Source organism: Oxyura jamaicensis, chromosome 3 (assembly GCF_011077185.1).
Source record: "Oxyura jamaicensis isolate SHBP4307 breed ruddy duck chromosome 3, BPBGC_Ojam_1.0, whole genome shotgun sequence".
In the NCBI taxonomy this organism is placed as follows: domain Eukaryota; kingdom Metazoa; phylum Chordata; class Aves; order Anseriformes; family Anatidae; genus Oxyura; species Oxyura jamaicensis.
In genome coordinates, this window is record NC_048895.1 from 15128579 (window position 1) to 15141265 (window position 12687).

General features: G+C 36.9%; 1 protein-coding gene across 3 annotated transcripts in view; it reads right to left on the minus strand.

The window, feature by feature from the left end:
* Positions 1–12687, minus strand: part of WDPCP (WD repeat containing planar cell polarity effector) — a 148151-nt gene that overhangs the window by 100313 nt on the left and 35151 nt on the right. For all 3 annotated transcript variants that reach the window (XM_035322065.1, XM_035322064.1, XM_035322066.1), the window contains exons 4-6: positions 3288–3373; positions 1514–1558; positions 481–531 (exon numbers count right to left, since the gene is read on the minus strand). In XM_035322065.1, coding sequence (XP_035177956.1) covers positions 481–531; positions 1514–1558; positions 3288–3348 — 157 coding nt within the window. In that variant the 5' untranslated portion in view covers positions 3349–3373. The remainder of the gene's footprint in view (positions 1–480; positions 532–1513; positions 1559–3287; positions 3374–12687) is intronic.

The following is a 12687-nucleotide window of genomic DNA, read 5'->3' on the forward strand; positions in this document are numbered from 1 at the left end:
ACAATGTTTGAAAGCTAAAAATGTTCTAAGAAGGCAGCTGATTATTAACCTGTAATTTGATTTTGGATGAAAGTATTTTAGTTATAACTTTCAGTTTTGAGGCAGTTAGCATTTCAATGCAAGAGCTGAGTGGGAAATGTTTATTGCTCATCTGCTGGGTAAATGTCCTAAGGAAAACTCTGGATTATGATCATTTTTGTGATTCCTCTTGGCAATGGATTTGAGAAGCAATACGCAGTACTATGTTTAGTGACACAGAAAAAAACACGTTGTGAATATACCAGGAAGGAGGAGGTACAACTTCACAACTGTTTTTTGCTTTGTAGTTCTATGACAGCCTATCTTTTTGCAAAGAGCATGTGCAGAAAGTTACTCTGGAAGCAGTCTGAGATTATTTTAATGTTTTTCCAGGGGCATCACCAATTCAAAATAATAACAATTCCATCTTACTATAACAAGAAACTGAGAAAATGTCCTTACATTCTGCTAGCTTTTGCTTGTCTTCTAAGTAACCATGCTTCATCTGTGATGCTAGAGGAAAGAACAGATGAAAAGGTGAACGATAATCCTTACAACTGCTGTCAGCAAATATTAATATTAGAGAGAAGAGTCATACATTTTGATAAAACACAGAAATCTACAAAAAAATTAGGACAGCCCTGATGTTTTCACCTCGTAAGTCAGATATCTTAAATTTGCAGTGAAAGAAAGGCATATGCAGCTCAACAGGTGGGCCAGTATTCCTGAGCCTCCAATCTCATCAGATAGGGAAGTGAGCTGCAACTGAACCCAGCAGAGAAGCTGAGTCAGTCTGTCAGCAGAGCCCCGGGGACAGCGCACCAACCGCCAAGCCAAGGCCACGGGATGCCCACACAAGCCTCCGCTCCAACCTGGCCGCAAACGGGAAGCAACTCTAGCCGAGCGGACCTTTTGGCCCATCATGAAACTTCTAGGATTAACAGGATTAATCAGATAAAGAAAATTGATCATTCACTCTGCAATGGCTATTTCAGATAGCAGCAGTTGGGGCTGCAGGAGGCTGGGCGCACACTCGCGCGTCCACGGTGCCCTCTGCTGGGACGCCAGCAAACCCTGCACCAGCCAGCACCCGCCTGAGCAGCCGTCCCTTGGAGTGGTTCAGTGCTCTGCAGCAGGCAAACGGAACAGAGCAGAGAATCGGAATATAAAATAAAAATAGAAAATCTCAGTGAGGTTTTCATGACACAAAGCTCGTTTTATAATTTTATTTGTACTGAGGAGATATTAAGTCACGCGCAGTAACTTTTTATGTAATTATTTTCCCAAATCTTTTTTTCCCGTGGAATAAAGAGATTTTAAATACTCTGATGTAGCTTGGGAAAGAGAATCTCTTTCTGTGCTTCCTTGCTCTACAAAAATAGAGGCTTACATTAGCAAGAAATTCAAGTCACATACTTTCAGAGCAAACAGTCTATGTCAAAGTAGACTGAACATTTGGAAGTTCTGTTTAGTTTTACTTATATTCATATTTTACCTGGTTCTTTCTTGTCATAGTACTGGTGAATCCCAATATCTTCATCTATACAATTGAATAGAAATGTAGTTAATTATGGATGTGACACTGGAAACAAAAATACTACTTAGCAAGCAAGGTTCAGCATTACGACTTTTGCTAGCTGGAGCAGAGTCTTAGGTGTTAAAATGCAAGCCAGAGTAAAAAAAAATATGGTACGTAGTCTGAATACCAGTAGGACTTTCAAGAACCAGCTAGCAAGGGCTGAAGGAGTATGTGACAGGTCCTCATATTTATTTGCTGCTGCCATTTCCTTCACATAGGCTTCGATTTGTTTCCAGCCGCCGACATGCAAAAAATGTTTTGACCACCTTCCTAATGATCATATTTTGTGTACTTCCACAAATATAAAAGGTGTAGGACACAGCAAAGGCTGTACCTGGGATTAATTTAAAATGTTTTCTGAGCCAAGCTGAAGACAACAGTTATTTTTTAACGTTCATGAACTCTGTCAAGCTGCCCTTCCAAAGGACCCAATATTCTTAATCTATATGAATCTATATGAATCCCAAGTGTACCACAGACACAAAGCTCTGTCATCCTGGTCCCATGGCAAAGAAATTTGGATGCTTGGGCTACAGTGGGACTGTTGAGCCAGTTCCTGATGTGGCTGACTGGTAAATACTTAGGCGGACCATGGCAAGCTCCACCAAGTAGGTTTAATTCTGATTTAAGGACGCACTGTTTCAAAATAATTAGTTTGACACTGCACATGTCTCATTCTAAACTCAGACAAAGATATTACAAGGAGAAATTCATTTGGAGAAATGTAGGAAGGCAATGCAATGGCAGGTAGCTTTTAAAATAAGACAGCAGTCCTCCCTTCTGCCTCAGGATTTTATAATGAGGCTTGTGGACCATGCATAAATGGACAGAGAGGAAGCAAGAAGGTGAAAGGTGGAAAATAGGCACAGTACACATTTAATTACAACAACTATAGCTAAACAAGCTATGTGTTCACTTAAACCATCATATTTTTTGATGAAATACAGCTTTTATATTATTGTTGTTCTTAATATTGTTGTTACTGAACAGAACAGTTCTCACACATGGACAGGTTGCTGTGGCATACTGAGTCAATATTTGAATAATAATAATAAACTAGCATTGTTTTCAACAAAAGTACAGTACACTGCAATTGACATGAAGCATCATAAGCAATATTTTTTTATGATCCATTTGTAAACCAGTGGTTTGAGGTTTTGTGTTTGATCAGTTTTTTTTTTTTTTTTGTATTTTACAAAATAGCAAGACAAGATGAATGAATGGCTGGTAATTAGTTATTTGTCTCCTGGAATGATCAATTAATAACATAAATATGTCTTTGCACATATAAAATTTCAAGTAATCATGCAAAATACCCAGAACATGCAACATTTTAAAAAATTTCATATTAAGTACAAATCGTAATGCCTCTACAAATCAAGAAGACTATTGATCTTCATTCACCCAAACTAGTAATTACACTGAAGCTTACAGAGAAGTAAAGCATAGCTTCCTAAAAGGGAAAATGCATCCAATTAAATATAATCTTAACATTTCTGAGCTGAAAAGATACTCCAGTTCTATGATGAGATAAGCAAAGAGGCTGACCAAGTTCAAACATCATCATGCAGTCCAATTTTCTTTCTCATAAGTACAAAAAACACTTAATTTGGTTATGCAGAATTTTATATCAATTTAATATTCATCAACAGGTTTTGCTGTTTTCTTTTATTAACAGGTAACAGCTCACCTCTGATATGTAAGGTAGTCTTCAAAGACCACAGGTGCATCTCAGTCAGGCAGAAAGTCATCTGATGGCAGATGGGAGCCTTAGCACTATCAAAAGAAGGAAAGAAACTGCATAAACAAATTAATTACCCTCTATGACCAGTGAAACTGCAAGTATTTTGGAAAGTAAGCCTGGAAGAACCTAGCACTGGTGCTATTTTGTTGCTAAGTTGTAGTTTTCAACTGCAACAAAATGAATGATGAATGGGAAATAATAGAATAAGAAAAGGACATATCTCTATATATCCGTTGTATGTAGAGAGAAATCAAGAAATCAACATTTGTTTGAATTTAGAGCTGCTCTTACCACAGTGAACAACTTCGTGAGTGATGCTTCTCATATACATATTGTAAGCTATTTTCACTCTAGTTATTACCTTGACACATGCAAAAGTTTAGCCCCTATTTAAGGATCTGGCTTAGATATGAAAATTGGAATTTCAGGACTAATTTTTTAAAACTCTGTACTTTGGAAAATGTCAATATAGTCACAAAACAGTATTGAACACATGATATTTGCAGACATTAGTTATAATGCTACATATATAAAAAAAAAAGATGCCTTTCTAAATAAAAACACAGCATATTACATCAATTAAAACTGACAAAATAGTACATGTAAAGCAAAATTTATGAATTGAAATATTATGCATATAGACTACAATTATAAACTGTTTGCTCTGCTTCTTTGAACAATCCACCTGAACATTCCCACTAGAGGATGTGTTGTATTTCAAAGGAACATTTCAAATCTATTGAGACACAATAACCAAGAGACTTGCCCGTGTAGTTTCCTGTAGGGCTATAGTTATAAGTGGGCCACTAGACCATTTACTTCGGTTTCTTTTGCTAAGCCCAAGAAAGCTGAACTCTGACAAGGACTTTACACAGATACAACACAATTCAGAGCCACTACGGGTATGACACTGCACTCGAACGTTATTTTTGTAAGTGGACTTTTCATTCCCTTTCCATTAGGGCAACCTAGATAATGTCCAGTTGTTGAGGGTATGAACCAATTAGAATACAACCGCAGAATTCCCAACACATAAAGACTATCAGATGTTTATGTCAAGAGTGCTATGATGAAAAATATGTGCAAGAATCTCAGGTAGCATCAAGGAAACCATCAGAGTCCCAGCAAATCCATGAGACCTCGAGGTATTATCACCGAAGCAAATATGTATGTTTTGATGCACCGCCTAATCCACTGAAATAGCACCAAGTGGAAATAGCATTTTCTTTACACTGATCCCCAAACGTACAAAAAGTCTTGCTGACTTACTAAATCCCATAGTCCTCTAAAAAATAAAGAAAAAGAAAAAAAAAAAAAAAAGGAAAAAAGCTCACAATGCACGTCTAGTAAATGGAATATACTCTCACCTTGGGTGAGAATGAGGTTTGGAAAAAAAAATGCAAAGAGATTAGTAGCATGGTGGTCTGTTGAACATGGGAACCACTTTTGGTATAAATATGGATGAGGGCAGACCCTCATTTTCCATGTGGACTACCATAAAAGGAGATTGTATATTATAATTTTCTTATTTGATTTCACTTTCTTTCCTTTCTTACTTTAGCAAGTGAAACAAAACTTGCATTCCCCAAGGCCCAGAGATCCTAGATTAGATCTCTCACTAATAGGAAGTCACTGAATTGAGTGAACTTCTCAAAATCCTATCATGGTTTGACTAAAAATATAGAAAAAAAAATCCTTTGATTGGCAGACAATCTGTTCAGCTGGAGAGAAGGCGTATCTTTCCAGAAGGCAAGGTAAGAAGACTAGGAGACTTTAGCATGACAAATAACCAAACATAACTTCCCAAAATGACTGTAAAGCTTTCATATGTAGTCACCGTGGGCCTTTTCAATTATGTTCTCCAGAAAATCTTCAAGTCCTATTTCCTTCACTGAATGTCAAAGACACAGGGCAAACCTTCCAAAAAGAGAGGGAAGCTTTCACATAGGCACTACATACTCATTCTTCCCAGACACATACCTTTAAAAAAATTGCAATCAAAAATTAAAAAGACAGCTCTGTATAAAAGTGTAAAAAAAAAAAAAAAAAAAAAAAAAAAAAAAAAAAAAACTAAAAACTGTATTTCAGTTCTGTACTGAACAACCCAGATGAAGCAAAATTCTCTGTATCTCTAATGAGGTAAAAGAGATTTTGTCAAATAATCTACCCTTGATTTTAGTTTTTTGCTTCCTGATTTCTTTGGACTCTGAGCATCCCCAAATCTGCTACTTATTTGAATTCTGGTTGCTGTTGTGCCCGTGAAAATAGCCATGTGCCCCCAAAATACCAGTCCAGTTTATCAATACCGTAATCTGAAATACTTTCTTTTTGGTTATAGTCTACAGATAATTTGCTCTGGAAGAAAATATGGCATTTTAAAGTCTGAATATTTTGTTCATTTTTTTTAGTAGTTCCGTTTGAAGGAATACATGGCAACTTTCAGAGTTATGCAATCACATCTCACCATTTATCACATCCCTATATTCCTGCACAATGGGAATGATGACAACAGCGGCAGAGGGATCTGTCCTCAAAAAGTGCCTCTTAGAATTCACAGTCTTCCTTTAACTGTCTGAGTTGTTTGCAGCTGCAAAAAGTTCAGCATGAAAACATATAAAAGCTTGAAGGAATCCATGTCCCTTCTTTAAAACTGAGTAGAATTTGGGAAAAATAGGTTAAAATAACTCTATTGTTAAGGTAAAACTGGAATTCAATTTAATAGCTGGTTCTTTCTCTGGCTCACGCAACACTGGCTGTCTGCCTTCACAGTATCTCCACAAACAATAGGCAGGGATATTTTGGTGGCTGCAGAAAGCTTACTGACAAATGGAGATGTTCTGCAATGGTTAGCCTGCTTCAGTATCTGCGCTCAGAGTGCTTTGTTTAAAAAAGAAAAATGCTCAGTTTAGTAAATCTGTGTTTAACCACTGATACAGAAAATAACTATTTGGCCACTTTGTGACATCAACAAATGCTGAAATTGATATCTAGGGTCCGCTGTGACACCTTTGATTTAACTGCTGTTGTGCCAAATAATTAGGAACTCTGCCCTGTGCGAGAGATTCAGAGCACTGGTACTATATCTATCCCTCCTGTACGTTTACCTGGCACAGTGGGGTGCCTGCGAAAGGCAATGCCCAGCTCCCAACGCAAGTACATCCCAAGAACATGGGCCTACAAAAACTTGTGAGGAGCAACCCAGAGAATAGGAAATGCCGACGACAGCAGGCTACCTGAACTTTGTCGTTTATGTGCCTGAGGCATGGCTCAGCATCCCAACGCAGTCCCAAGCCTCCCTCTAACAGTAAATGCTGCATGGCCAGGCTATGGGATGAGCTTTGACAACCACGTGTCTGTTCCAGTGAGGCTGGGCCAAGGTGCTGTCAGAAATCCAATACTCCTAGAGAAAGGGAGAGAAACACATGGGGTCCCCTCCAAAATATCTCTGTAGATTAGGGGACGCACTCCTAGGAGCAGAAGCAAGGTAAAATAGAAAGCTAGTCAGAAAGCAGGTACCTCTGTGCCATAGCAAGGTTACTAATCTATTGCAATATTGCGTATATGCATCCTGGACTAGGTGCTTCAGATTTGCGCTTGGGCAGATGTTACAGGACAAAATCCCCAAATAAAAGAAAATGCTACTAAATCCATTTCCACGGACTTTCTTTTCTTTTTTCTTTCTTGAAAAACAAACAAACAAACTATATAAAGCTATAGTAGGAATTATTTTGTAAGAGTCAGCACAGGACATCCTTTTGTTTTCATAGAACCTTTAAGGTTGGAAAAGACCTCCAAGATCATCTGGTCCAACCATCGCCCTACTACCAATGTCACCCACTAAATCATGTCCCCAAGCACCAGGTCCAACCTTTGTCCTACTCCAGCTTGCTTTTGTATTGTGGGGTCTTTTTTTAATTTCCAAAAATGTACGTTAAATGAGTAGCTACTTGCTGTACACTTCGAGTAGCTACAATTTCTTTGTGTAAAGCATGTAAAATAAATTTTTGCACATATAAAACTTTTACTTTTTTAGCTGTATTAAAATTTACAGTAATTATTCCTTCAAAAATAAACCACAAAGCTTCTTGCTCAGTCAAGTTCTCATCAATGATAACTGCAAAATAGCCTTCCAATCTTACAAGATAGATTTCTGCTTTTTCCAGTTATACGAAGCTGAAGCCTGTGTGATATATAAACACATTCAGAAATGAAGTCAGCATTTGTAAACCTTCATTTTGTAATCTGGCCATTATGCAGAACTAATTCAGGTTCTTCTCATCTGTGACACTGGCCCAAATGTTCAGAGCAGATGGTGCAAATAGGTAAGTGCCATTGGTTTCTTGTCCCTGTGTAGAAATCCAGTGATGTTGGGAGGAATCCAATGAGGTTTTAAGGCCCTGGCTCCATTGGTCCATTGGTAAAAGCAGCATAGAATTTTTAGCCACACCACTTTTAAATTTCACAAAAGTTTGGATTTAAGATATTGTAGAAACAGCACAGAATGGCACAGTTAGTTTGGCTGGAAGTTCAACACGTGCAATGATGGCCTTCTGACACATCTTCACCTGGTGCAAGCCTGCCTTTGGACTCCATAGGTCAGAAATTATATCACCTGTGCAGAAAACAAGCTGTTCTCATTTCATTCTTGAATGTTTCATTTGTTTCATTGTGGAAATGTAACTTCATTTTTTGACAAGCAGATATTCTAGTCTTCAATTTTCACTTTGCTCTGGCAAAGCCCGAGATGTGTGTATTGTAAATAGGAGTATTGCATTGCGGAATAATGATGGTCAGGGTCAGAGGCCCGTTTACAATAAGATTGTGGTTAACCACAACAGTGAACGCTGCTCATTCAAGACCAGACCAAAAACGCCAAGGCTACACAAAGCAAATGATTGCACCTGATAAAATTTGGATCAAATGGGTTACCCATTCTTCTCTAACGGCAACTTCAAGCTGGCTTTGGTAGTCTCCATCGTTCCCGCCGTGTTGACACCCATGACCAGACCTCTTGCAGCTGGCCCGCTGGTACCTCAGCCACCGCTCTTTGCTCCCCAAATTCTCTACTTACAGATCCTAACTTCAATATGTCACCTTTCCCTTTGGAAGCAGACCTGGGTCAACTTTTTCTTTTCTCTTTCTTAGGTGGTTGTTGGACTCAGACACTTCCTTGCCTGCTGCTGCTTTTTCTGAGCCTGGGCCAACCCCTCCTCACCGCTGCTATCTCCAGAACCGGGCACTGAAACTCCTTGCTTGAGTTCTTTGCTCTCTTTAGCAGCATAATGGGCTTTATTCTTATGTTTATTTACTTCTCCTTTAAATCCCTTTTCCACTGAGAAAAGAAGTGCAGATTTTGTAGTATAAATGAAAATAAGGTCCTCTGCTCATAAGCCCAACCTCTGATTTTAAGTAGAAATACAGACATGCTCTTATAAATCTTCTCAGTGCCTAATAATTCATATTACAATATTGGTTTAAGAATATTTTTAGCTTATACAAATAACAGGTTGTTCAGTTATCATAAATCTTAAGTTCAACTCAAATATTTACTGTTGGTACTTCCTTTCTCTCTAACGCAGCAGACTTTGATGACTGAGAATGTTTATTCCAAACACATGAATGAAGCGATTTTTTTCCTTATTCTAACTTCCCCAATCTAAATAAGAAAACTGTTTTGTGAACAACACGGAATATTCTGTATTGAAGCAAACAGTGAGGCTTCTATTGTAAGAAAGGCCTAAATATGGCTTACAGAATAATCATTGAAAGGAAATACATTATCTGATAACTCAAGAATTCTGGCATGAAAATTATACATTGTAAACTTATTCCCATAGGCTGTGAAGTTGTAGCATGCTCCACTGAATTACTTTTTTATGAGGTCTGTTCTACTGTTTTACGAGTCTGAAAATAATCCTTTTTTGCAATGACAATTAGTTACATTTACGGAGTTTTCATACTTCAAGATATCCACATAGCTCCTTCAGAACACTAAGACTATTGGACAGAACACTAAGGATATTGGACATATGCTAACACACTGAAATTCTGTAAATGCTGGAAAACAAAACAAACATTTCATTTCCAGTTGTTACCAGTTAAGATTACTTTTAACGCAATTATCTTGGGCTTAACACATACTCATCTGTTTTAATTGCATTCAAAGCGTTGAGGCCCCGATCTTGCAACTGGTTCTGCATTTGCCATCTTGGCAATACTCATAGCAGGACCATGTCCATAGACAGTTACCATAAAAAAATGCAGCCAGACTGAATATCTCAAAGACCTGTACTTACTATATTTTTGAAACAGACTAGTTGTACATGACCAAAAAGCCATGCAAGTCATTGCTCAGGATGTGAATTGCTGGATGAGAGACAGCCATCCTTTTCACTCTCTGAGCTGGAAACTCAAAAAATGTTTTGTACTTACTAGATAGAGGCTGTGGAAGTTCAAGGACATGTGCAGAAACACTACAGGAAATCTATATTGGGATAACTCATTCCCTCTAATTGCTTGCTCATGTGTTAAAACCTAGGCACAATTTTTTGCTGAGTTGCCACCCAAGATGATGGTAACAGGAACAGAAACTAAATTCTTATTTGGCAAATTCTAGCCTACTGCCCAAACCACTCTACTGACTCTCCTCCCTTCAGGAACACGCTTCCAATATATATTATTGGTACTCTGTTTGGAAAGACAGCTATTGACTAAGTGAACAGATAAGATTAACAACAGCCAAGCAGAATGAATTTGAGGGAGGTAATGCCATTTGTCAAGAAGATATTTAGTTTATGTATCAGCCACACCTCTGACAGCATTAATGAAGCTAGCAATCATTCTCCAATTGATACTGCAGGCAAGTATTACAATCTATAACAACTCTGAGAGAGTGGGTGTGAAAAGTTAAGAAGGTCACAGAAAATAGATATAATTGACCCAGGTTTTTACTTCATAGAGTGAAAAGTTCATATACACATTTTGATAAAGACCCTGAAGGCCTTTATATAAACTAGATAGTAGATAAGTGATCCAAACCACAGATATCTAGGGCTGACACATGACATAAGGTAATTACAGAAGTATTAAATGTCAAAATGTTTTACACTATTCTTGAAGATAGTGATTGTTGTTGTAAATAAACCAATTTTTCAGGACTAAAGGTCAGTAGGTCACAAAATTTCACAGTAGTGATTTCTTAGTGCAAACTGAAAGAACAGATAATAAAATCTCTTTTTTTAAGTTAAGCAGAAATGAGTATCAATAGGTGAGAGGACCTGCACATTACCCAAGTACAGGCAAAGTCCTTGCTCCATTGCCCTACCATTGCTGCAACTCCTATATAGAAGGAAGGAAGGAGATTTATAACAGCGGGTCTTTAAAATGTGAACATCAGTTCAAATTAGAAATTAGTAACAAGTATTTTAGTTCATCAACTGGTCATGCAGCATGGGCTGCTACTATCAACAAGGATCAGAACAATAGTTAAGTCCAAAGCAATGAGTTAACCATGGTTCAATCTGAATTTTAACTGTACTTACATCTAAACAAATAAGGTTCTTACATACTGTAAAGCAGTACTTCAGATTTAGCTATCAAACTACTAACCAGATCTGTGAGGGTGTCGGGCAAGTTTTATAAGTGCAGCACTGAAAATGTAGCATGAACATCTATTTAGTTTTCCTTTTAATTATGTGATGTACCAACAATTTTCTCACTTACCTGTACAGCTCTTGCCTTTAACATTTTATAATGTGTATAATGAGTATTTATTTTAGGAATTTTTCAAAAGAACATTGGCAAACACATTGATTTGATATACAAATCGTGAAAATTTGCAAGCTGTCTTTAAAAATAGAAATATAATTTCTAAGTACATTGAATGAGCTGAATAAATTTACTAGAACAAATATTGATTATATTTAGATTGACAGTATACTTACATATGTTTTTGGTATTCTTTTTCAGAATGTTTTGCCAATTAAATAATTTACAGTAGCTTCTTTATGTTGACATTTTATTCTGTTTTTGTTTGTTGCAAGCAATAAAGTAAGCTTTGCTAATATTTGAAAATTACCTTTGAATAGCCATTTGTGAGGCTCATTGAGATTCTTGTTTGCTCAATGCATTTATTTTTTAAAATGGCTTTTCTGCTATACTTGAATTCCAGTTAATCCAGTGAGACTTGTATCTTGCTTTCTTCAATGTAATATTAAAAAAAAAAACAAAACAAAACAAAACAAAAAAAAACACTACAATGCCTATGTGTCAGACTTCCTTTTAAGAAAGATTTGATTGCAAACACAAACAAAAAGCTTTTCTTCTTTTGTAGTCCCTTATGATCTTCAAACAGGTTTCTATGAAAAGGACTAATATTTTTCAATTTTAAGCCATACTCACCTTTGCAGTAAGACAAAAAATGAAAATTTCATGTTACAATAATTAATTTCTGATTGTAATGCTACAGTATAGTTTATGTTATGTTTTAATTACACAGATATGCATTAGAGAAAATAACTTTGAAGAGAAAATGCATTTGTTTAAACATTTTCATAATCACATTTGAAACCATTGAGCAGTGGGGTCATATACAAAATAAAAGGTACAGATTTTAATAGTGAACTAGGAACTACTCCATTACTTTTAGGAGAGAGGAAATTGAGCCATGAGAGTAAAATACTTGTTTCATAGGTAGAGCCACTTTCAGAAATTTACCTTATTAAAAAACAAAAAACAAAAAACAAAACAAAACAAAAAAAAACAGGTCAAGTGCATGGTATGAGACAAAAACAGCAAGGTGGGGCAGAAGGGAAAGATGGAGAGAAGAAAAAGACCAAGCCAAATCGTGTGCTTTTGACAACAAATGATGATTTAAGGAATCCAGCTACCAAAACCAAAAGGAACATTTCCTGCCAAACAGAATGAACAAGATATGCTTGGTTTATTCACCAGTTTTCTCACTGTGTGAGCTTCCCTTACACACTGCTCTCTGAAAGATGGACAGACAGATGATGGCGTTTGGTTATTTCAGTGTTAAGTGTTGCCCAGGAACATGCATGACTGAAAAAAATGATAGGCTCAATCAACCTCTTTCTATTGACTATGCAGAGGATCCAAAGTAACCATATTAATACAGGTAGTTCAAGGGCCAAAAGCTCGGTCCAATTTCATTCTACCTATTATGGGAGCAGAGTAAAACAAGCTGTTAATAAGATACCCAGAGCTGCCTGTGCCTAGTAATTACAACAGTTGCAGTCTCAAACCTGTCGTACAACAAAATGACGATAGATTTAGTAACAGTCCAAACCATCCCTATAAATTTGAGTATTTATAGTAAAGATGAATT